Here is a 24,901-nt window from a genome sequence, read left to right on the forward strand (position 1 = left end):
ACCTAAGTTGCTCAATTGGTTAAGCATCCAACTCATGGTTTAGAATCAGGTCATGAGCTCATGGTTTGTGGGATCAAGCCCCACATCAGGCTCTGCACTGACAGCATGAAGTCTGCTTGGGATTCTCTCTCTCTCTCTCTCTGTTCTTCCCCTGCTTGCTCTCTCTCTCTCTCAAAATAAATAAATGGACAATTCAAAAAGAAGAAGTAAAAAGACACACAACGAAATTTCCTTTTCATCTTTCAAAAGTCAGACCAAGTTATTTTGTGATTATATATCACCCCAAATTTTAGAGACTTAAAACAAATGTTTATTTGTAGTTCACACTATAATCCAATGAAGGTCAGCTAGGCCTCTGATCTTTGTTGTCCTCACTCAAGGTCCCACTGAGTGACCGACATATAGAGTTCTCACTGGCCACAAGCAGACAGTAGGGCAGGAGGCAGCACGGTGAATCTGACACTGGCTCATTCAGCCTCCATCTAGAAATGCCCCATGTCTCTTGCTTTTCATTGATCAGAGAAGCAAGTTTCATTGCCACCTGTAATTTCAAGGAGAGTGAAGTAATTCAATCTGTTCATACACCTAGGCTGCAAGATGGCACTGTTTGCTGGGTGGCACTAATGTCTGTCGTAAGTCTCTTTGAAAATATCTCTCTTCAAAAGGAAATCATTTTAAGTATTAATTTGTTATCTCCTAACTCATAGTGCCGAGTTCCTTTATTTATTGCTTCCAAATGAGTAGCATAAGGATACAGATACCGAGAAGTTACACATACCCAAAAAGGAAGAGCAGCTTGTAACCATATTTTAATCGAGGGTATGACTAGGACGATAGCAGGAAGCTTCTATGTTGATTACTGACTATGGCTCTCTGCATATTACAGATATGGATCTCTTTTAAACTGAAGATTCAACATATAGCAATTTCTTTGTTGCAGGCAAACCAGGAGCCAATTCAAAAGAGAAAGTCACCTGACTTTTCTATTCAATTCATACAGCGAATCAATAAAATACACTTGAGCAGATTTGATACATGACTTACACAGAGACCTACACACCAAAACACAGACAGGGATGCCCATGCCTTGGCAGGGCCGGCATTCACATTTCTATGCCTAAAGAGACACTTCCTTATCCATATCTATTCTTCTAACACACCTTCTTCCATATGCCAAAAGACAAGTGTACACGCAAATGCAGACGTATGCTGTGCATGAATCTTACTGAGAAACGGAGAGGAAAAGGGAACGATAGAGAACTAATAAAAGAGGGACATGCAGGCCAAGCTGGAATGAAAAAGAGGGCATGGTATACTAAAAAGAGGATGAGGAAAAAAGCGCAGGGAAAAAAAAGAGAGAGAGAGAATGAGGGAAATAATGCATTCATGAGAAAATAAAAGACACCATAAGAGAATGTGGGGAGATGAGGGTTTTGACTGACTGCTCTGCAAAGGTGGGCATGTGAATGTCACTGGGAAAGAGCGGACGGGAACAGATGGAAAAAGATGAGTCAGAAGATTCAATAAATTTAATAGCATCTCATCTCATCTACTACACGTCGAGGCAGTGAACTAACAGCTTTCAAATACTTCAGTAACATCAGCAAACACTGTGTAGTATTGTCTATGATCCAGATGCTGTCCTGTGCACAAATATTAACTTGCAGAGTATTCACAAAGATCATGTGAGGTGGACTCACAATTACTCTTATTCTACAGGTAAGAAAACTAAGGCGTAGCAAAGTGAAGGAATTAATCCAAGGTTGCATGGTGAGTAAGTAGTAGATCTAGGATGTGAACTAGGATGTGAACCTCACACCAGAATCAGAATTCTTAACGATAACTGCTTTTTGTACTGCATCTCATTTCCTTGGAAGAAAGTACCATGGTTCTCATGTCCATATGAAGGCACTGATGCTCACGTAGGCACTTATTTATTCATTCGGTTGTTCACTCATTCGTTGATTCCTCAAGAATCTCTTGAGAGATGATATATGCCCAGTTCTGTGCTAGACACTTGGTAGGTAAAGATAATTGAGATGAGTTCATTGCTTTAAAAGGGCTTACAGGCTAATAGGGTAAGATAGAAAAGTTAGTAAATAAGTTCAATGGGGTGGTCTTTAGGTTTCATGTTAAATGCCTGTACAAAGTCCAGCAGGAGTACAAAGGCTGGGGTGGGCAATTTTATCTGGAAGGGTAAGAAGTAGTTTGTAGGGCTGAGGCCTGAAGTGTCACCATGCAGACGGTGGCATATTCCAGTTGAAAGGGGGAATGGGAACCAAGAGCATAGAGGCATGAAATATTTAGTTGTTGAGAGAAACATAGACATTTTCCTTTGCAGGGAGCAAAGAGGACAGAGTGATGTTGAAAAATTAATGCTGGGGTGCCTGGGGGGCTCCGTCGAGTGCCTGGCTTCAGCTCAGGTCACGATCTCGCAGTTTGTGAGTTCGAGTCCCACATCGGGCTCTGTGCTAACAGCTCAGAGCCTGGAGCCTGCTTGGGATTCCGTGTCTCCCTCTCTCTCTCTGTCCCTCCCCTGCTTGCACTCTGTCTTTCTCTCTCAAAAATAATAAACATTAAAAAATTTTTTTTAAAAAAGAAAAAATAATGATGATTATGGAGGGTGTATGTGTATACACACGTGCACATGTCTGACAAGATGTGTGCAGAAAGAGCAGAGTTGAGGCTGGAGATATAAACAGTACACTGGTGATATGCAAAGGAGCTCACACCTTATACTTTTATCAAGAAAGGATTTTAGATGATCAAATGACACTATCAAATTGGTTTAGGAAGACTCATGTTGGCCCTATAGAAAGCCAATTAGAGAAAGCAGAGATTGGAGGAGAGAAACTAGTTAGCAAGCTACTGCTTACTTGTAATGCAGTAGTTCAAGCAAGGAAGGGGCTAAGGCTATGGAATTGGTAATAAAGGGAATGGATCAGAGACAATGGATAGATAGGAGGCATTTTCTCAGCAGCAGCAAATGAGTGGTGGTGGTGGTGGTGGTGGCTGTGTGTGTGTGTGTGTGTGTGTGTGTGTGTGTGTGTGTCTGTTACAAAAAAGAGTCTAGAATGACTCTCAGTTTTCAGGATTTTGGTGGCAGGATGGTGCTAAGATAGAGAACACCAGTGGAGATTCTTTTTGAGAAAAAAAAAATGTCTATTGGTGATGCATAGTGAGCTTTTAGAGATAGAGAGCTTTGAGACTTTTCAGTAGATATTATAGCCGAGGCTACCCAAGGTCATGCCTCTGGTACCAAGACTCCCAATTTGTATTCTAAAGTGCTTAACTCTACAAAGAAATCAGCAATTATTTATTGTGCATCTATGAGCAAGTCCCTTTGGCAAATACAAAGAGGTTTGTAGCAAGGAGAAATGATCTCCATATTATTATTTAAAATCACTTGATATCCATAATTAATTTGCCATGGCATTATTCACTTTTTCTTAGAAGTAATTGGTTTCTATTTTCTCTTTCATGTCTTTTTAACTGACCACTAAATACTCATAGCCTGATTATATTTTTAACTTATTTCTTTGCAATTCATATACTCTCTCTTCCTCTCAAGATGGAATACTTTTGATGCTAAAAATAATGATACTGAAATAATCCTTCATTTGGGACCAATCTTAGCCCACTTGAAATGTATGTAAATGGATTCAAATAGGGTCCTGGATTCCTTCTATCCTCTGATTTTGTTGTTTTTGTTATTAGCTTCTTCTGCATAATTTTGGCTGATGAGGTATTATTCAGAAAATATCCATATCATACAGGGGCCCCCGGTTGGCTCAGTCAGTTGAGCTTCTGACTTCGGCTCGCTCAGGTCACGAACTTGTGGTTTGTCACTTTGAGACCAGTTCTATGCTGACAGCTCTGAGCCTGGAGCCTACTTTGAGTTCTGTGTCTCCCTCTCTCTCTGTTCTTCCCTCTCTCACACTCTGTCTCTCTCTCTCTCAAAAATAAAGATTAAAAAACTAAAAAAAAAAAAAGAAAGAAAAGAAAAGAAAACATCCATATAAAACGGGAATTGTTTTCATTCTGGACATGAACTTTCCCAGTCCTGGGAGTTCTTAAGTGTCCTAGAAAATGCTTACTTATGTTCTTAGTAATCATCCACTTATTAATTATTATATGGGAACAACTAAATTTGTAAATAATTAATTAAATGTAAAGCTTCTTTTTCTCGCATTCTTTCTCTTAAGCTGCATGTTACTCCTTAGTGAAGATAGTGTGAGTTTTTAGAGTATATGTAGAAGCCTTGGTCTTATGTTACTTCATGCTTTTCAATTTGCTGTAAGCTCTCTGAGGGTAGAGACCATGCCTTAATCATTATTATATCCAGAGTGGTACAGAATAGAGTGTCTGGTAAATTGCAGATACTCAGCAAGAATTGTTGAATGAATATTTGGCTATTATTCACAGACTTACACTGCCTTCATAACACCACCATGTTAACAGTTAAACATCTTGCCCAAAGCTTCAATGGTATGGTAGTTAAGCATGGAGACTATGGAGCCATATTACTGGACTCTACCAGGAGGAGACTTTCAGCCAGATTAAGCTTTCTGTGCCTCAATTTTTCATCAGTGAAACGGGAATAATAAAAACCTAATCCTTACTTGTTAAGATTAAATAAGTAAATACACGCAAAATATTTGGAATGGGATCTATTTATTATACAAGTGAAGATATTTTAAGTTTATTTTTATTATTCATTACTGTAATTTTATAAAACATGCCTCAGAGGGAAAAGCTGCCAATCACATAGCTTCATGAAGGGCACAGTAAATTTTTGTTTTGCGTTACTGGAATGTTATCTTTGTTTTAGGAAGTAGTTGAATGACTTGAGAATAAATTTTATCTATAATTTCACAAAATGAAGGTAAAAGGATTTCCTTACAAATTACTCTTTATAAGTGTTTGATGTAAATAGTTTTCAAAGTCTCAGAAACCACCAGGATGTCCTGAATGCATTATATATTTGATTTGCAACTTAGGTAAGGATCTGCAAACTTACTTTATTAACAGAGTTACTCTGTTTGAAGAAGGTGATATGCATACTATATCCAAGCTAGTACACATGATATATTTAGTTCGAATGAAATGTGATCTAAATGCATTGGTGTAAGAGAGTAGTTTTGGAATTATTTGTTTATAAGGCTGGTTACTCCCCCCTTCCAGCTGTTTCTTCTTTCAGACGCTTGGAGTCTAGTGCACACATTAGAACCGTTCATCTAAATTCAACTTACAGGGAAAAAATGGAGCTTGACCAAACCACAGTTTTGACCTAAGAATTACCAAATTGGTATTCGCTCTAGCTTTTGTTTTTTGTCTGCTTGTTTTGTTTTTAATGATAATGTGGCCAATATATGAGAACAGACTAGTACTCCAAGCAAACTTTGAAATTAGTAAAGCATTCTGGGGAAAAGTACAGGATAGTATTTAATTCTGTGAAAACAGGAAAATTTATGCTTTAGTTCTTAATTTTTCACAAATTTATATTCTCATTCAAATGGATGACACAGATGGGAAGGTGTAGTTAAAGTGTACATAAATTTATTAGAATACATGCTTAGAATAGAATAAATTTATTGTGGAATACATGCTTATATTTTAAAATTTGTAAATATAGTGAGAGGCTATTTTTGCTGAATTCTGGTACTTCTTTTCAAAGTATGTAAAAATCACCCTGATTAAGTTATGTTAGTGAGACTAAATGCATTTTGTAGAAATGCATTATATAAATGCTATTCTCATTAAAATGCTTATGCCTATTTTTATGAGTTTAGATACCTATCTTCCTACAGATAAATATCTGTATATCTGTATGCATGTATTTGTGTATATTACATATATGTGTGCGTGCATTATATATAATATACACATATTACCTTATGGAACTTAAAGATTTATGAGGTCGCCTAGGGCATAGAGAGTGGTAGTTCTCTGGAACAGTAGTGCAAAGTCTATATAGCTGGGCCCTAAAAGGGAAAACTCTACAAAATGTCTGTTCAAGAGCACAAACGGTTTTATAATGAATTTTCAAACTGTACAATATTGTAAGATATCAGGAAAGAAAAATCAAACAAAACCAAGATCTCGCTAATTCCTTGCCTTTCTTTTATTCTTATTCCTCATGTGGAAATCCTCTTTCAGATTTGGGAGTTAAAGATGAGGAATATCTAAGAAGTGACCCATACCTCCCAATCTAATCTGTAGGAGGGTAATTCAAACAAATTCAAACAGGAGGTTTTGCACTGCCCTAGCCTGGGCAGGAACAAATTTAGATTTACTGGCAACCAATTAGTTGTCAATTCTTCTACAGGATTGGTTGCCTTAAGACATGCTCCAGAAGGAGTGGGTAGGAAGAGCTTAGTCACGACCTACCCAGGCTGGCTCTCAAATCACAGTTCACTGTGCTCCATCACAGAGAGGAGAAAAAAATCAGACTGGATTTATTAGATATTTGTGGGACAATCCTAGAAGATATTCAGCTGGACTAGCAACACAGTGAAATACCAGTAAAGATACAGCAGTAAGAGTAGAGGTCCACTGCCTGCAATCAGCTTTTCTGATTTTCATGTCCTTTAAGGTGCTTTGAAGTTTAAATCACAGCTACCCAACTTCAGTAAAATTGCAAAACATTTTGTGGGGAAGAACTAAAAATTATGGTTTATTTTGTATTTTAATTTTTAAAATATTTATTTATTTTTGAAAGAGAGAGAGAGAGAGAGAGAGTGCCAGAGGGGTAGGGGCAGACAGAGAGGGAGACACAGAATCCCAAGCAGGCTCCAGGCTCTGAGCTGTCAGCACAGAGCCTGGGCTGGAAGTCATGAACCACGAGATCACAACCTGGGCCGAAGTCAGATGCTTAACCGACTGAGCCACCTAGGCGTCCCTAAAAATTACGGTTTATAATGAAATTTTGGAATCTAGTTTTTACTGAGTCTGTCTCAAGTAAGTGCATAGTCAAATCTATAGCCAGTTCTAACATACAGTTAAAAAAGTAAACAAATGGTGAAAATCATCCCAAATAGCACAAACTTTGTCAAGTTCCATGTAAATGGGTCATATGGCAATGAGATTACAAATTTATTAAGGACGCTAAAGGGAAAGCCTAATTTTTTTAGGACAAATCATTCAAATAGATACAGATTTTGAGATAAAACAAACCTAAATACTGTAACTCAGCATTAGAATCCGGATTTTAGGGGAGAATACTACAGCGGTAAATATGAAAATAATCTATGAAGATATTTATAAAAATTGTGACATTGATAAAAGAGAAGTTTTGTTGGAGCATAGCAATTAAGGTCAGGAAGAAACCAGGAGCTGTTCAACTTCCATTATCAAAATATAAACAATTTAGTAGTAATGTAAATGGCAAAGTGATAGAGATCTTTTGAATATCTTTTGAGTCTTCTGAAGACTGACTTATAGAAATGGAAAATGGGAAAATACAGCAGGAAGTAAAGTGTTCACACCAAGTAGATGTTTAGATTCCCTAGTTGCAAGGTTTTAAATGGCAAGCTTTTTATCTTTGTGAATTTCAATTAGATTCTGCAACGGGCAAGTCAGGAAGGGAATATTAATGATGGAGAAAAAAGCTGGGTGGTGTTCCATTCTTCACAGAGCCAGCTACATAAGAGAGCAAATGTTTGTTTAGGCGGTAGCATATTCAATGCTCATTCAGAAAGTGGTGATTAATAGGTTAAAGAGAACAGCTTGAAATATTTACAAGGTAAAGGTTTTACTCTCCTCACATATCTTCAAGGCAAAGCGAAAATTGACTGTAGATTAGCAGTGCCCGTTGTTATGAAAACTGCACCATCTAGGAAAAACGTCTGAATTTCTGGTTCATAACTAACGAAATTGAAGTGTTTGGCACATATTGACTCCAAATGTAATATGAGAAAAACGTATCAGCATACTTCTCTTTCTCCCCTTTTAAAGTGTCTAACGTTTATAACAACTTCTTGAAGAGATAAACACCCGCTCTGTTTTGCCTTAGTAAGATACAAGCATAACATTGTTATGTGCAGTACAAAAAGGAAAATGTCTTTCTCTCTCTCTCTCTTTTTTTTTTTTTTTTTTTTGGTTTTTGGTTCAAGTTGCACGTTTGGATTTTATCGCCTCAGATAAAACAGAAGAGAAAGGAGACAGATCAAACACGACGCTCAAAGTGCACTGTAGGACTGGAATTACAACAGGTCCCTCCACCACCAAAAAGCCCTACAGGGGGAAAAACTCAAACCCCACTACACTACATCTCCTTCCCGCCCCCTTACCCCCCCCCCTCCAAAGAATTGCAGACGTAGTAGAAGCACAACAGGTACCTTTTTGCTTGGGGTGGTGGTGGTGCGGGGTTGCAGAATGTAAACTTTTTTAGAGCTGTGGATTGAATTTGATCACCACGAAGGGAGGACGCCTGTGAATAGACGTTGGGGAAAAGAATGGTTGAGAGTGAGCGGGAGGTTTCCCCAGGTGCATAATCTGCAGACGGACTTTCCCGACCTGCAGGGAGGTCTCCAGCCCTCAGGGCTTTGTAGGGAAACTGGTCCTGACTGCAGGAGTGTGAAGGAATGAGTGTTGTATCAAGACGGCTCAGGAAATCAAAGAAACTTCCTGCTGTCTGATTCCACGCAACATGCGTTGAACTTGCTCCTGCGTGGATGCGCTGATGACTAAGTACAGGCTGATTAGAGTCCCCTCGCCCTCCAGCGGGAGTGGTATCTCTTTACCTCTCCTCAGCAGCCACGTCGCTCCAGAGCCAGGGGATGTTGGGGGGCGGGCGGCAGGGCGAGGCCCCGGGGATCTAGGGCCGCGCAGACACATTGCGTTCCCGACTCTGCACCAACACCCACCGGCAGCCACCCCCCCCCCCCCCCCCAGGAACCCCGGGGCCTCGGGGGGAGCCCCAGCGGGCTGCCGCCGGGAGCAGTCCCGGGTGGAGCGTGGGCTCCGTTCCTCCGGCGCGGCGTGGGCGCGGGCAGCAGCGCTCGGGGCGCACCGGGGAGCTCGCCGCCGCCCCGGGCTGTGCCGCTGCAGGTGCCCGGCGGGCGACGGGGCGGTTACCTTGGACTGGGGCGGGGGTGTGTGTGGGGGGGTCCCTGCGTTCCCGGGAACCTCGCTAGCCCTCCTCCCGGGCCTGGCTCCTCCTCCTCCAGGCGTGGGGCTCGTGCCCGCCACTGCCGGCGCGCACCGCGCCTGGGCTCGCGTCCCCCCCCGCCCCCCCCGCCCGCTCCTGCCAACGCTTCCCCTCCTCCTCTTCCTCCTCCTCCGCCCATCACCGCCACTACGGACGCCTTCGCCTCCATCTACTCCCCGCGCCGCGGCCGTCGCTCTCCGCGCTCGCTCCGGCTTCCACCAGCCCATCGCTGCCCGCTCGCTCGGCTGCTGCAGTCGCTCTCTCTTCTCTCTCTCTCACTCGCGCTCTCTGTCGCGCTCCCTCAAGTTTCCCGTCTCCTCAGATCAGGGCAAAGGGAGGAAAACACCCGATTCTGCCTGCTGTCTCAGGTAAGGTCGCGCACGTTGGCCCCAGCAGGGACCCCGTGGCGCCTGCCTTTGCCTCGCGTGCCTGCCCCGTCTCCCCCACCCCACTCTCCGATGCTCCCTGCAACCCGAGGCGGTTCAGCTCGCCTCCTCCTCCCCAACACGTTTAAAACATAATTTCGATACTCATCACCAGAAGCGCATCTGCAACTACAATAAGATCTTAGACGCCGGCCCGCCCGCCCGGCAGGCAGCGCGTTAGCCTGGCTCTTTTATAGTCTGCAACTTTGCACACTGTGATTGCCGCTGCCTGCCTGCCGGTGCTGGATCCGGGAGCCTCACGCTCCTGCTCCGATTGTGGTCTCGGCTCCGGAACAGCTGTCCAACGCGTCGTTTCGCAGCAGTTGAGCCGAACCCGGCTGCCTCCGAGACGTGGTCTCGGGCAACTGTGCACGGGCGGGGAGGGAGCTTCTTTTATTTTATTTTCTATTATTTTAGAGGGAGCGAAGAAGTGAAGACGCGAGGGCTGCAGTTCCCTGTAACGAAAAGAATAATAATCGAAAAAAGTGGGCTGCCTCCCCCTTGCTTTCCCCGTTGGGGTTGCGGGGGTGGTCTTGGTTGAGGGGGCTGTGGCACGGGGGACCCATCTCTCCTCCTCCTTTACACTCCCCCCCTCCTCCGGACCCGTTCTCTTCTCTAGCTCCTATGTCAGTCAGTTCAGGGTCCCGTGTGTTGTTGTTACGTGTGTGTGTGTGTGTGTGTGTGTGTGAGCACAAAACAGTGTTTGCTGACGATGGGGCTGGGGGAAGTTCCTGGCAGAGCAGTCTGATTATTTGGTCATCTTACTGCCAAGATAAAAAAAAAAAAGAAAGAAAGAAAGAAAGAAAAGACTCTCGCCCCCCCCCCAACCCATTCATCACACCCCACACTGCTCCAGTGGAATAATTCAATAGCTTTAACTCCAGTTCTCACACCAATTGACATTCTTTTGGGCTTTCTGGGACTGAATGTAATTTTAAGTGTATTTTTTTTTTTCCATGGCTTTCCAAAGAGCGGCAATGAAGACGAAATTAAACACCTACAACATGCATTTGCTTCTTCTTGTTTTCTTGGTGTGGGACCCAGCCAGGTGAGACATTTATTTATTGTATTTGACTTTTTAGATTCAGGGTAAAGGTGTGTTTCTTGAATGTCATCAATGCAGGGCTGGCCTTTGAGAAGCCGAAGTATTTTGAAGAATCAATTCTAATGAAGGGGAGAAAAAAAAAAAGCTTGTATCAAGAAATTGAACTATGAAGTGGGAGAGACTATCAAAAGTTCACTGCTTCTGGATTTTAGTGATAAAATACGCTAGTGATCAGGAACATTTTCTTACAAAAAGAAAAGAAAATCACCAAAGAAAAGAATATCTTTTGGATGGCATATTCTTGCAAGTTTTGAAGTGGTTAAGTTGTATGCGTTTATAATGACACCAACATTCAATAAAGAAGCCAACAGTGTTTCTTTAAGCCAAACAGAAAAGCAGAAGCTAAAATGGTTTGGTTGTTAAGTTGATTTTTTTTTCCTTCCTTTCTTCCTTCTTTCCTTTCTTCCTTCCTTCCTTCCTTCCTTCCTTCCTTCCTTCCTTCCTTCCTTTTTTTCTTTTCTTTCTTCCTTCTTCTTCTTTTTTTTTTTTAGTGGTCTATGCTCTTTAGTCAACATAGAAAATCCAAAGGATGTGTGAGTCTTTAACCTCTAGGTAGAAGTAGTATACAACTTCACAATTACAAACAATAAAACAAAGCTTGATTTATTCATCAACTTTTCATATTACTGATTTAGAGATCTTTTATTGCTAAAGTGGTCACTGTCATAAACAGTACTTATTTTAAACATGTAACTAATTTTGCTTTGCCTGTGTTCTACAAACATAAAATGAATTCTTATTGCTTTCCATAACATCATCTTAGTTGTAGTCTTTTCTGATTTTGTATTATCAATGGGCATTTTTTATTTTGTCTAAACTTAGGATATGATTTTCAAAATATTAGAGGGCTTGAAATGTAAATGATAAGAATGTTCATCTAATCATTCCTTTTAAAAAATAATATCTTTATTATATCTTTATTTGCCTTTTAATTTTTCATTTTCCTGTCAAGTAATTGTCAAAGAATGAAAATATTTTGTGGAATTGAGAAGAAATCTCTTCATAAAGGCTTATTTTTAGTTTGAAAGTAGCTCCTCATTTAACATCTTAATACTGAATTTAGAAAAAGAATTTGACATATGATTAAATACCACTTTTCAGTGAAAACCTCTGTGTGGAACTTTACAATTATTGTAGTGATTGGTTTTAGAATTAGCTTAAGGTAACATAGAAACTTTTGATGCTGGAGTTTTGATAAACTCGTTTGCTGACATAATTTTTAAATGTTTACCTGTATATCGGTGTTTCAGTATTTTCTGTGCTCTCAAGACAATATTTGTTTGAAGTTGGTTACCAATTTTTTAATGTGTTATGACTGTTTCTAGCTGTGTAATCATTTAAATACAAATTGACTCTGTCAATGATACTTTACACGGTACACCTTGATCAGACAGCTCTCACATATAGTCTTTGATTTTGAAGGAGTGAACCTACCATGGTCAATTAGTAATCACTGAAGGTCCTCAGTGCTTAACCATTATTTCCCTCTACTAGTTTTCTGTTCTATATTTGACCAGTAATGCTCATGCCAGTATTTTATTCTATTATATAAATGATTCTTTTTTGGGGCCAGTAATTTAAATCTCTGAATCATTCTAGGGGAAAAAAATGGCAGTGAAAAGGGACATTCTGTTTTATGCGCCAAATTGCTGGATGTCACAAAATCAGGTCTCTGGCTTTCTGATGGAGAAATAATGGAGAAAATCACTGTTTCGAACCCTTTTCTGGTGATATTTTAAGACCATTTGTTTTCTCTGCAAATTTATCACACACACACACACACACACACACACACACGCACACACACAAGTAGCAAGATTTTTAATCTTTAGGTAACCCTGAGTGCTCTCCTCAGAGACCAGTCAGGAGGGGTATGCCTCCAGGGTTGTCTGTACCCCTGTATGTGCCCCTGCTCCTTTCAGAGCCCACTTCCACCACCTGGCTACAGTGGAGCCTGGAACACAGCCAATGGAGTTTCCCTGATGTCTATATTGCACTTGGCCATTGGGTGGCGGTATACCCAAAGTAAGGAAATAATCTCTGTTTGAAAGAGAAAAACGACATAAAGAAAAAAGGAAAGGCACTTATGAGGAAGATAGAGAAATTTTCTGCCTCCAAGGAGGCAATTTATTCTCCAATTAATATTCAAATCGCTGCAGTAGTATTTCAGGAGTCGTTTTGTTATTGTACCTTTCTTAATGCAGAGTCACATGACTAACAGTGTCAGCATGTGGCCATCTACAGTCATAATATATTCTAGGGGACGGATTCTAGAAAATGAATATTCCACACTGGGTGCTAAGTGGCAGAAACCTGAAATAAGTTTGACGTCAATCTTTCTGATAATCTAGTATTTAGTATCCGTTTTCAACAACATATTTATCTTCTCCATAGACATGCTGGTATTTATAGAAGTGACCAGAGAAGGAAAATGGGTGGCCCCAATAGCTTAGAGAGACTTAAAATTCAAATCAAGGAAGTAGAGCATGTTGGTACTGGTACAACACACATACGTATATATATGTATATATATATATGTACATATATATATATATATCAGCTTCTAAAATTATCTGTTTAGGTTGGTGCTGGCTAACATCCAAGAAGATGAAGCTAAAAATAACATTACCATCTTTACAAGAATTCTAGACAGACTTCTGGATGGTTACGATAATCGGCTTAGACCAGGACTGGGAGGTAAAAGTAGTTTTACTTTTTTTAAACTCTTACAAAATAATGCTTCTAAAAGTTAAGAGTAATATACATATTTTAATACACTCTATATATGAATGCATGTATTAAATAACTGAATAATAGAAAGTAAGGTATATGAAATAAACATTATTTGTGTTTCTTTTCTACACACACAATGTGTTTAACATATTTTTGTAGAATGCCTGAAGTCATATAGAGCCTAGACTTTCTGCATGAGGTTTTTAAATTAGTTTATATATAATGGCTAAGTTTTTAAAACTTAAAGTATATTAAAATGAAACATTGTCGGGCAGACATGCTCGTGTAGTATCTTCACATTTTACAGACGTTTATTTTCACAGCAGTACAGATATGAAGAAATGAGGCACATAATAAAAAGTATGTTAGGGTTATATTTTAACAAATACACAACTTAGGATTCTATGATGATATTTCTTTATCCATGCTTATGGTATTTCTAAAGTACAGCACAGGTTTGGCGTTCTTGAAACTCTCAAAGACATTTCAGGTATACATTGGCTGTAGGCCTAAGTTTATTGGACTGGCATAGTTTGATTTCAGATTTAAACATTAACTTTCAATTGAGAAAAACAAATCTGTTTTAATCCATAAAGATAAAGGAAATTAGGCTTGGCTAATATATTAATTTTTTAAAATATGTTAAATTTTAATTAACTTCTGTTTATCCTTAGGTGATACTAAGGAAATTAGGTAAAAGTAAAGTAGGTATGTAATTTCTAAAGGATTCTGACTCAAAATATTGTTACTCTTCAATTATACATACACACATTTCACACGTGTATGTTATACTTATTTGGATGTTCAGGTTAACCGTTAATTAAAAATAAAGGAAAATTAGTCGGACAATTGGTACTAATCAAAGATTTATATAGTCATATAGTTAGCTAGTTTATTATGAGGCTGACAAGTTTGTAATATTAAATTGCTTGTAAAGATGCATATTGATTAATGCCTAGGTGTTTACGTAAATACTTTCTTTGAAAAATCTAGGTTGTTGTTAATTCTATGTATATTTGCCGGTGTATGGTTTGGATTGTCCAAGAGTCAGAAAAAGTCAGGAAAGACCCAACTTGTTGTTAAGTAGTATACTATTTAATGCAGTTAATTTTTCTTGGAATCCCTGAGAGGTACCTCTCATTTTAGGAGAAGTACAGGGAGGAATAATGTTCAGAAATAAGGCCTATTGTATTTTTCAGAGCAAACTCAGTTGTTTACTATACACTTGGTTTTCTAAAAGGAAAAAAAAAAAACTAAAAGGAAAATAATGCTTCTTTAGTAATTAATATATCTAATGAGCATGAATATAAGGAATCAGTCTCCATGTTAGCATATGAAAATGAACTATTGCCAAGTGTAAGGGTATCCTAATTCAGGATGGTGGTTTATGAGGAAGATTACACTAAGGCAGACGTTTGTCCTAAATCATAGATTTTATTTTTTAAAATAAATTATGTGCTGTCAAAAATCTCAATATTTGAGCAAGACCTTGAGTTTTGTCTCTGTGAGTTCTTAGGGGAAATATCTACCTTGTGGGTGTGTGGTTGGGGAGTAGAAACTACCTGTTTCAGGACGTGGCTATTGCCACTTAGCTCTTCATATTTTTTTCTGTAATATCTCTTACATTCTTTTTTACTTCCATTGTCACCACTGAAGCATAGATCCTTGTCACTGTATTATTTGCATTATTGCAATAGACTAAGCGGCTCTTCTTGTCTAGGGTCTTCCTCAATCCTTCTCTGATATTGGGCATATGCTAATATCTCCCATTCAGATAGTTTTCTTTTATTCTTACAATGCTTTCCACATATCCCTCTCTTTTCTTGATCATCTTTTCTTGATCCCCCATGTTTTCTGCACCAGATCAACTGTTTTTCATCTAAAAGGGCCATGACACAGCTACCTTTCTGCCTTACAGGATTGTTGAGAGAATTCTATAAACAAAAAGTACATACAAAGCCGGTGCCCCATAGTAGGAATTCAACAAAGATCTAGTTCGTCCCTCCTCCCTTAGATTCCTAGTTTGCCAAGTAAGGTTTTCTACATTCTACTTCCTGGCTTCGTTTGTATTTTGCCTCCCTTTCATCCTGCACTTCGGATGCATTTGTTCATCTTCTCTTGATAATCCATTCACATCTGTTCCCTTGGCCTTTGGTCGTATTATTTCCTCTCACTGGAAGTGTTTTTCTCATCATCTTTGATGATCGAAACCCTTTTTCTATAAAGACCACCTCAACACTGGTCCTCTTGTAAAGATCTTTCTTAAGTGAATTGAAACACCCAGATTCAATTTTCTCTCTGTTGAATTTCTTTAGCAGTTGTTGGCTCTATATCTCATCTGGAACTTATTATGTGCTATCTTGGATTATTTATTACCTTTTTGTGTGCCTCTTGTTACCTTAACAAGATTGTAAGCTCGTTGAGGCAAGACATTGTCTCATAAATCCTCTATGCTCTCAGCAACTAAATATTGATTTGCATATTGTGGCCATCAAATAAATGTTGATTGTTTGACTAACTTTTCTACGACCAGTTCATCATCTGTAAAATGGGGTTATCCATATTTGGCCGACCTTTTGATTAGGAATGTTGAGTAATATGTTGGGCAGCATGCTACAGGAAGGTAACGAGGCTTAGTTAAGACCTAGCTTTAGATTTTGGAGATTTAGGTAAAATCCCAGCTCTGGTCCTGAGCGGTCCAATGACCTTTCAATACTTTGCCTCTTTAGGTCCACATCTGTCACTATAGAGTGTGATTACTCATACTGTTCTTACAGCATTTGATGAATATTAAGTACGATGATATATGCTAAGAAGTTAGCACAGTGCCTGGCATATGGTAGAGAATTAATAAATAACAGTACCTAAAAGACTTTCAGAAACTTTCTAAATGTACTGTTGTAAATTTACATCATTATTGTGATTACTTCTACATCCAAAATTCTTCTCCTGCTTGTCCATATGTCATTTCACATAGAAAGTCCAAGGAAATTACTTGTGTCATTATGTCCCAGAAATTAATAAGAAGGAAAATATGGGTTTGATTCAATTTTAATATATCAAACAGAACATCTCTATTGATGAAAAATTGGATAATTAATTTCAATTATCATTTCTTTCCTTTATAACTAATACAAATCGCTATATAGGAAAGCACACTCGGTTTTGGACTGTGAGTTAAAAAAAAATTGTTCTTTTCACTTGGCTTGACCACTTACTAGATTTTACCCTGGCCAAGTTCCTTAGACATTCTGAGCCTTGGGATTTCCCTTGGGAAAATGGAAATAATGGTTTTTTATGCTGAAAGGAGGAAGGTAAATTGAGATTCATATATATGATGAAGATCATACAATCCATTGGGTGAATGAAAGAGGCACCTGGGTGCTTCAGTCGGTTAAGTGTCTGGCTCTTGATTTCAGCTCAGGTCATGCATGATCTGGTGGTTCATGAGATCGAGCCCCACATGGGGCTCTGCACTGACAGAGTGGTGCCTGCTTGGGATTCTCTCTCTCTCTGTCTCTCTCCCTCTCTCTCTGTCTCTTCCCTGCTTGTGCTGTCTCTCTCTCTCTCTCTCTCAAAATAAATAAACATGAAAAAAAATTAAAAATACATTGAGTGATAAAATTTTAAGATATTTTATGATTAATAATGGAGTTTCTTTAAAATTTAAGTTGTATCATGCCATTCAACTGCTCAAAATTCTGCAATCGTTTCTACTTCATTCAGAATAAAAATTGGGTTTCTTGTGGTGGTCTCCAAGGCCGTGCATGATGATCTGTCTCCTTATTCTTTCTTTGACCTCACAACAACTCACCTTCTTGCTCATCCTGCTGCAGTCACATTGGTTTCCTTTCTGTTCTTTGAACACACCAGGATACTCTTTGGAGCTTTTCCTCTGACTATTCTCTCTTCCCTGGGTATCCTTTGATCTCTCCTCCTCAATGAGGCCTACCCTGACCAAACAAATAAATACTATAACCTGGCTACCTCTTAATAATTCTAATCTCCCTTAACCAGCTTATTTTTCCCCTTATTTTAATATATAGAATAATTTATTTCTTTATTACTTTAGTGGCAATTGCTTATTTTTGTCTCTTTTGCTAGAATGTAGGCTCATTGAGGTCAGGGATTCTTGTCTATTTTGTCGCTTTATTCACTGGTGCATCATCTGTTCCCAGCATCTAGAACAGGACCTGGCATATAGTAAGCACTGAAATATTTCTTGAAGGATTTTAATTTTATTCATGTATTTTATTATCATTATTATTATCATCATCATCATTATTATTATTATTTACTGTGCTGCCATGAAAAGAATCAACTATAGAACTCACCTTATCCTTAAAATTGGTGGAGGAGTTCTCATTTAATTCACACACTGACCTTCCATTATTAGCATCAGCATATTTTGGGATGACATCTTGGTGAATTAGAGCTATTATAACCCCAGTTAACTCAAATCCTGACTTATGTTAGTTGTGATTCTGCCTTTGAACTGTGTGATTTGGGGTGATTCATTTATCCCACATGTGACTTAATTTACTCATCTATGAAATGGCAAGAGAGGATCCACTTATTCTATTTATATCTCACAGAAATATGATGTGGTTCAAGTAAATTAAAATTCTTTAAAAAATTTTTTTTTTTTTCAATGTTTATTTATTTTTGGGACAGAGAGAGACAGAGCATGAACGGGGGAGGGGCAGAGAGAGAGGGAGACACAGAATCGGAAACAGGCTCCAGGCTCTGAGCCATCAGCCCAGAGCCCGACGCGGGGCTCGAACTCACGGACCGCGAGATCGTGACCTGGCTGAAGTCGGACGCTTAACCGACTGCGCCACCCAGGCGCCCCAAGTAAATTAAAATTCTTAAGAGAGCGTAATGTGACATACAATTGATAAGTGTTAGTGTTGCTAGGAGTACGAGGAGAACTCTTCAAGAAAAACATCTTAGGAGGTAGTGTTCTTTGAAAACGTGCCAAGGAAATATTGGTAGTTCTTGTACATTTGGTAGGCTTACTTCTTTGTGAGCCTGGAAACCTGAGATGGGTTTGCCTTGATATCTTATCTGTTGAGACCATGCATTTAGAGTAGCTAGAACTAATAACTGAATCAGTTTTTCCTCTTCATTTTAGTCATTAGAGCTAACAACTTGGAGTATAACACATATATTTTTATATTCCATAAGAAGCTTTCAAACTGTTAACTAAATAAAAAGCAGCATTTGTGTTTTGGACCAATTTTATGGGGTCATTGGAAAAATGAATGTGTAGACAGGCCTTGGACATTTATGACAGCTAGCATCCACAATGCTCAACAGTGACAACTATTAGAAATGACAGGGCTTGGTATCTAAATTATAGATCCAATCTGGAAAATCTAGATTGAGTACCATGCTTAACTGCATTTTGCAAAGCTCTTTCGAAGAGGTCGTCTAGATAGATTTTTTCTTTCCATGTTCTTGTTTTATACTCTGAAACCTTGAAGAAACTTTATGCTTAAAGCTATGAAAAATATGATGTCAGATCGTAGGCTTAGGGTCTGAGGGTCGGTTTCCAGCTTTGCTCATGGATATTTACTTCAGGCTGTAGACAGGTGGATGACAACATGTTTCTATGGATTTTACTACTCTCCAATTTATAAAAAATAAAATATAGGCTATTCAGTGGGAGAAATTAATAAATAAAGATCTGATCTGTCCCAGAACCTAAGAGGGATTCTGTCCTCAAAACAGCATGGTATTACTTTATAAAGTAGTGCTTAAGATCAATGTCTCTAGAGACCAACACCTTTGGATTTGAATTCTGTTGCCACTGTAAAATAACTACAAAACTTTCAGGATGCTACTCAATCTCTCCTTGCTTTGGTTTCTTTATTTGTAAAATAGGAGTAAAAATATGTGACTTCTCGTTTTGTTAGAGACTTTTTTTTTAACATTTAAATCCTTTGGACAGTATATGGCAAGCAGAGTAGCAACTCAATACTTGTAAGTGTTATTGCTGCTGTTGTTATAATAGAATGCGATACAGGGCATCACTCTGTTTCACTTAATCTATAAAAGCTATGGCTTCATAAAAAAATGATGTTTGTGGCACACATAACCCAGTTTTTTTTGTTTTTTTTTTTTAATTTTTTTTCAACATTTATTTATTTTTGGGACAGAGAGAGACAGAGCATGAACGAGGGAGGGGCAGAGGGAGAGGGAGACACAGAATCGGAAGCAGGCTCCAGGCTCTGAGCCATCAGCCCAGAGCCCGACGCGGGGCTCGAACTCACGGACCGCGAGATCGTGACCTGGCTGAAGTCGGTCGCTTAACCGGCTGCGCCACCCAGGCGCCCCACACATAACCCAGTTTTAAAGACAGGAGAGGTTGTATATTTCTTATGTGATTAGTTTCATTTTTGTAGACACACCTTTGTATATGTACAGAATCTCTGAAAACAAAACCACTCACAGAAGAGGTATGATATATGTATTGCTCTTTATAATTTATTATCATGACATGTAATAATTTGGCATCATCAATTCATGGTGATGAATTTGCCTGTAGGAGAAAAAGATATATTTTACAGAGTAAAACTTTGCTATATAACATTAATGATGATTTTAGGGACATAAAACTGAAAGCATGTCCATCAATCTAACCTGGGATGTGCTAGGTACTTGGATGGCAATTGCTCTGGAGTGGGTCTTGCAGCCACAGAGTATATGTCTGATGCTTGACAGTGTCTTAGGAAGTGACGGGCGGTGGAACCACTGGGACTGAAAGAACGCACGAAGAATAGTCTGCAATCTCTAGGTAGAATTGGAAGTGGGGGAGGGGGAAAAGTGGATTGTGAGATGAGCAGGAAAAGAGAGATTGCCTGTTAAGAAGTTCTTGTCTCAGATGGAGACAGAGTAAATGCCATTACTGGGGTCTCTGCTCTCTGTAAAGCTGTGATGTTTGGCATTCTCCTCATTCAGCGGCTGTGGTTGGGACCGACATTCCCAAAGAGGCCTGAGGCAGCTGAGAATCTTATCTCTCTTCCCTTCTAACTCAGGCTCCTGGGGTTCCCTGCAGTGCTGGAGTAGGATATCCTTCAGAATAAGCTGTAGGCAAAAGAAGATTTCAGTCTTTCAGTGCTCTCAGCTACTGTCTTCTCCACTCACTTAAGTTTGCCTAAAGGTCACAGGGAACAGTGCATTTGATTATTTCATGAATGAGAAAATAGAAATAAGTTGGGGAGATTTCACACAAGTGTGGAAAAGAATTTTTGCTAAAAGTGCAGAGGGCCATTATCAATTGTCATTTCCTGTGTAAAGTTATCGGAGGCACGAAACACAAAAAAGCAGAAAGGTACTCGGCTGCCTGAAGTGGGGTGCTATTGGGAGGCTGGAAACTCCGGGTCTGACTTCCAAAATCAGTCCCTTCAATTTTGTCTGGGGTCTGTTTGTAGTGTTCTCCTTCTGGTGTGGACATAGTATGGGCTTTGCCACAATGCATGCTATCTTAAACTGGAAGCATGGTAATGTTATGTACAGGTTTCTGTATTCTTCTCAGTATTTCGAGGCAAGACCGAGGAACATCTTAGCATTTCTGCACACCCTCCCTAACGCTGTGCTGCTTGTCCACTCCCCGGCAGAGAATGCTACCAAGACAGGCTTCTTCAGAAATGGTTAGATTGAGGTAGTTTTGCAGAACTCTTTCTTGGTCCGTTATTTGAACTAGGTACACAGCTTGTGATTTATTTGATAGGAAAGGCAAACTGGATACACGGCAGCAGAGGTATGCGTTGGATTAGATGGTGGCATTTTCTTCCCAAACAGCATCTCTCCAGCAAAACTCATGGTGACATCACTGAAGTACATGACCAAGAGAATATACTGCTCATGTTTTCGTAAACTAAGGCTTTGTTTTCAACTTAAAACGTACTTGGTTAATAGCAGTTTGTTCTCTCAACCATCACTGCTGGAAAAGCATTGCTCTCAGTCATAATTTTGAGGGACTGTTATTTTTGCTTTTTCAGGCACAAGCATGCCTCTCACTAGCATTTAAGCTCAGGTGCAATCAGTGTTTCTCTTTGTACCCCCTTAACACAGTGGATAAATTGGACCATAAGCATGACCGATCCATTTGTTTTGGTGTTATTTTTTGATTGCTACAGCTCAATCATATTGTAGAAATCTATATTGGTAGTGGAGGTGGCCAAGTGAACAGCTTGGCCAGTCAGCAAATCATTACTTTCCAGTGTGTTAACATGGAAAGAGTCAAATTAAATTATTCTAGTATTCTGTTTCTTAATCCATGTCTATTGAAGGCTGATGATGTGTCAGACATTCTGCAGAATATAAAGATGTACAGGGTGAGGTATTGGTCTCCGGTGGTTGAAGTCCCTTGGAGGACAGATAAGGTAGATATACTATGATTCTTGAAATAGCTTGAAATAGTACAACATATGTTTCATTATAAGAACATGCTATTGAAATTTAGAGATGTAAGAAATCACTTTTCTTGTACTATAACTGGAGTTGGCCAAGTTCTATGTCTATAACATGATTCATGCATTCAACTATTTCTTGCTAACGGCCAAGTATTTTCTGGGTTTTATTTGAAATGCTGGAAATATTTTGATGAATAAGACCTAGACTTTGTGGAAATTCATTTCACACCATATTTGGGGGCTTTCTGCCTTTCAAGTGTTGTAGACATTGGTTTCTTCTTTCCCTGCCTAATTAAAAATACTGTATAACTACCCTGTGTTTTCTTTATTGGACATTATTGTCTTTTCTCATAGTGGCAAGAGTGATTTGGGGTATATTTACTGTCAGACTGAGAATTTTATCTGTAGAAGAGTATAACATCCAGAGAGCATGCCTTTCTGCGTATGTAGCAGAGGTGTTGAGGGTATCTATGTTAAGAAAAGCTTTCTCAGAGGTAGTAAGGTAAGTGTTAATTCCAGTTGAAATTTCTGGACAATTGTCAGTTCTCTTTCTTTTTTTTTTTTTTTTTTTTTAATGTCTATTTATTTTTGAGAGAGAGAGAAACAGTACAAGTGGGGGAGAGGCAGAAAGAGAGGGAGACACAGTATCCAAAGCAGTCTCCAGGCTCTGAGCTGTCAGCACAGAGCCTGATGTGGGGTTCGAACCCACGAACTATGAGATAATGAGCTGAGCCAAAGTCGGATGCTTTTAATCAACTGAGCCACCCAGGGGTCTCTTCTCAGTTCTCTTTGTAAAGAAAACTTTTCTTTCTGCCTTATTTTAATTTCTTTTGAGCTAGAGATGAGTTAAATAATAACTAGACATTTCCTGTGAAATAAAAAAATAAATTACATGATGTGTAATGTGATGAGTATTCAGTTTATTTCTTTTGAATTTTTAATGGTCCCGACCCAACACAGAATTCTGAAAACTTGTTTTTAACTTGAAATACCCTCATCCCTTGAGGTACAGAACTTATCATTTAAACGGAATGTATAAGAATACAATTAATGTTTAAATCTAAAAGTATTTCATATAGAAGCTCGTAAAATTAAGGATATCACTTACCATAAAATGTAGATCTCTCAAATTTCCACTAGTTTATTGAATTTTTAGTAACTTCGATTAAGTAGTAATTTGATATCTTTGTATGTTTTCATTTTACCTTTTTAATAAAATGAAAAACTAGCATGTAGAAAAATATGAGTTCATATGAGGTCTTAACTTGACCTAAGCTGTGATGTTGGTTTTTATTTTATCCTTTTATGTTCCTTCTTGTTTATTTCAATATTTAAAGTATGTCAAAACAAACAAAAAAAAGTTTTCACATAAAATTAAAAAAATAGTACTCTTATAAAAGCATCATTTTCAAAAGTATCTTTATTAACATTTGGGATCTTAGTTCTTTTTTAGGGGAATGAATGCAAAATGTAGTACAAAGATTGTTCCAGGAACATGTGTGGTGACATTCTTTCTGCATAAAAGTATTTCAGCATTCTTCAAGGATATGTTCAGTTAGGGCATTGTTAATTTGATTTAAAACACAATAAAAGAAAAAGTATGGTTCTTCTTTTGATATAGTAGCCATAGGAAAAATATATGTCAAAAAGAAGATAACTGCTATTTCAACTATTTTGTGGAGGTGGTTAGTAAATTGTAATCGATTTGGGGGATATTTCACGATTATGATATAATGAGTAGTACAATTGAATTTTGTGTCTGAATAGAAGAGTAGAGTTATGTCACAAGGTTAAGGAAGGTTGAAGAAAGGATAAAAATTATAAACGTTGGGGCGCCAGGGTGGCTCAGTCAGTTGAGCATCTGACTCTTGATTTTGGCCTAGGTCATGATCTCAAGGCCATGTTGGGCTCTGCACTGACTGTAGAGCCTGCTTAAGGTTCTCTGTCTGTCTCCCTCTGTCCCTCTCCTGGCACATGCTCTCTCACTCTCTCTCTCATAAAATAGTAAATTAAAAAAAATATATAAATTTACATATATATACACACATATACAGTATCTTTTAATAGCATCCCCAAGCCCATATTTAGATTATGTTTTTTGGGATGCCTATGGTATTTTAGCAAGTATTTGGGAACCATTTGATTTTCATTAAGAAGGTAAAAGAATCAGGTGGTTTTAGAATGGTATATGTTAAAAAGTTTTCTGGGACCTAAAAGATCTCCAGACTTGAACTGGAGGAGTGGTTTGAAGAGGAAGAGGGTGTCACTGGGGGGCTTTTAGAAAAAGATGAAAAGTCCATTTTACCTCTAATTCCTCATAAGAAGATTTCAGCATTTGAAGCAAGATGCTGACTTCCTACTCATATATTTGGGTTGGAGAGTCCAAATATATTCAATTATATGAATTCTTTAGAAGCCTTTACAGTGGAAATTAAGCAAATCAGCCATAGTCAGAAAATTAGGGTACATAGAAAAAATTCATTTTTGTTACCAAGATTACATAAACTCTCCAATTTCTCAAGAAAGGACAGAGTGGGCTAAAATGCCAGCTAGGTTTACAAGGAAGATTAAAGTTTGGATACCAAGAGAGAGGAAGTCTTAATTAAAAGAAAATGGAATCACATGGCTGGTGTTCAGGTCGGGTAGAGGGGAATATGGGAGGGTAGATTTAATTAGTTATCTAGGGCATGTGAGAAGATAATCATTGAAGCAAAAAATGTGAGGCTGATGATCGTGCTTTGTAGAACAGCAAAAGAATCCGTCCAGCAGATATCAGAAGAAGAGAAACTTTACACTCTTAGGAGAGTAAGTGGGCTGGTTTCAGGTGGTGAAAATGTTATAAAAGAATGGGGGTGAATGTAGACCCATTTAAAAAGAAGTCATCATTACGGCATTGCTGGGAGAACAGCAAGTCCCTCGATACTAAGAATTAAAACTAAGCTATCCTTTCATCATTTTGAGTAGCTTTTGCCTTAATAAGGATAACAGAATTGTAGGATCAAAGATAACTAACAAGAAAGCTATATTTAGAACCATATGATTAGCAGTGCTTATATTAGAGTATGTC

The 24,901-nt window shown here is 38.7% G+C and overlaps 2 protein-coding genes across 5 annotated transcripts in view; one reads left to right on the top strand and one right to left on the bottom strand.

Moving 5' to 3' along the window:
* Positions 1 to 1,514: 1,514 nt before the first annotated feature.
* On the bottom strand, positions 1,515 to 9,378 carry LOC147582017 (uncharacterized). Its single transcript, XM_086702980.1, has 3 exons — positions 8,745 to 9,378; positions 8,340 to 8,431; positions 1,515 to 2,016 (listed from the first exon to the last, which is right to left on the bottom strand). The coding sequence occupies exons 1-2, from the start codon at positions 9,376 to 9,378 to the stop codon at positions 8,412 to 8,414; spliced, it is 654 nt and encodes a 217-aa protein (XP_086559106.1). The 3' UTR covers positions 1,515 to 2,016; positions 8,340 to 8,411.
* Positions 9,239 to 24,901, top strand: part of GABRA2 (gamma-aminobutyric acid type A receptor subunit alpha2) — a 128,917-nt gene continuing 113,254 nt past the window's right edge. For 2 of the 4 annotated variants that reach the window (XM_086705136.1, XM_086705137.1), the window contains exons 1-3: positions 9,239 to 9,519; positions 10,547 to 10,624; positions 13,263 to 13,378. In XM_086705136.1, coding sequence (XP_086561262.1) covers positions 10,554 to 10,624; positions 13,263 to 13,378 — 187 coding nt within the window. In that variant the 5' untranslated portion in view covers positions 9,239 to 9,519; positions 10,547 to 10,553. Of the gene's footprint in view, positions 9,520 to 10,517; positions 10,625 to 13,262; positions 13,379 to 24,901 lie in introns of those variants that run through there. The other 2 variants (XM_025921342.2, XM_086705138.1) reach the window with 2 other exon arrangements.

This window comes from Puma concolor, chromosome B1 (assembly GCF_028749965.1).
Source record: "Puma concolor isolate L17-30 chromosome B1, mPumCon1.1.hap2, whole genome shotgun sequence".
Lineage (NCBI taxonomy): Eukaryota > Metazoa > Chordata > Mammalia > Carnivora > Felidae > Puma > Puma concolor.

Excerpts from the sequence above, each read along its gene's own strand:
- LOC147582017 (XM_086702980.1), bottom strand. The coding sequence starts at position 9,378 with ATGGGCTGGTGGAAGCCGGAGCGAGCGCGGAGAGCGACGGCCGCGGCG. Across the intron at positions 8,432-8,744 it reads GACGTGGCTGCTGAGGAGAG|GCGTCCTCCCTTCGTGGTGA; the intron begins GTAAAGAGATAC and ends GTCTATTCACAG.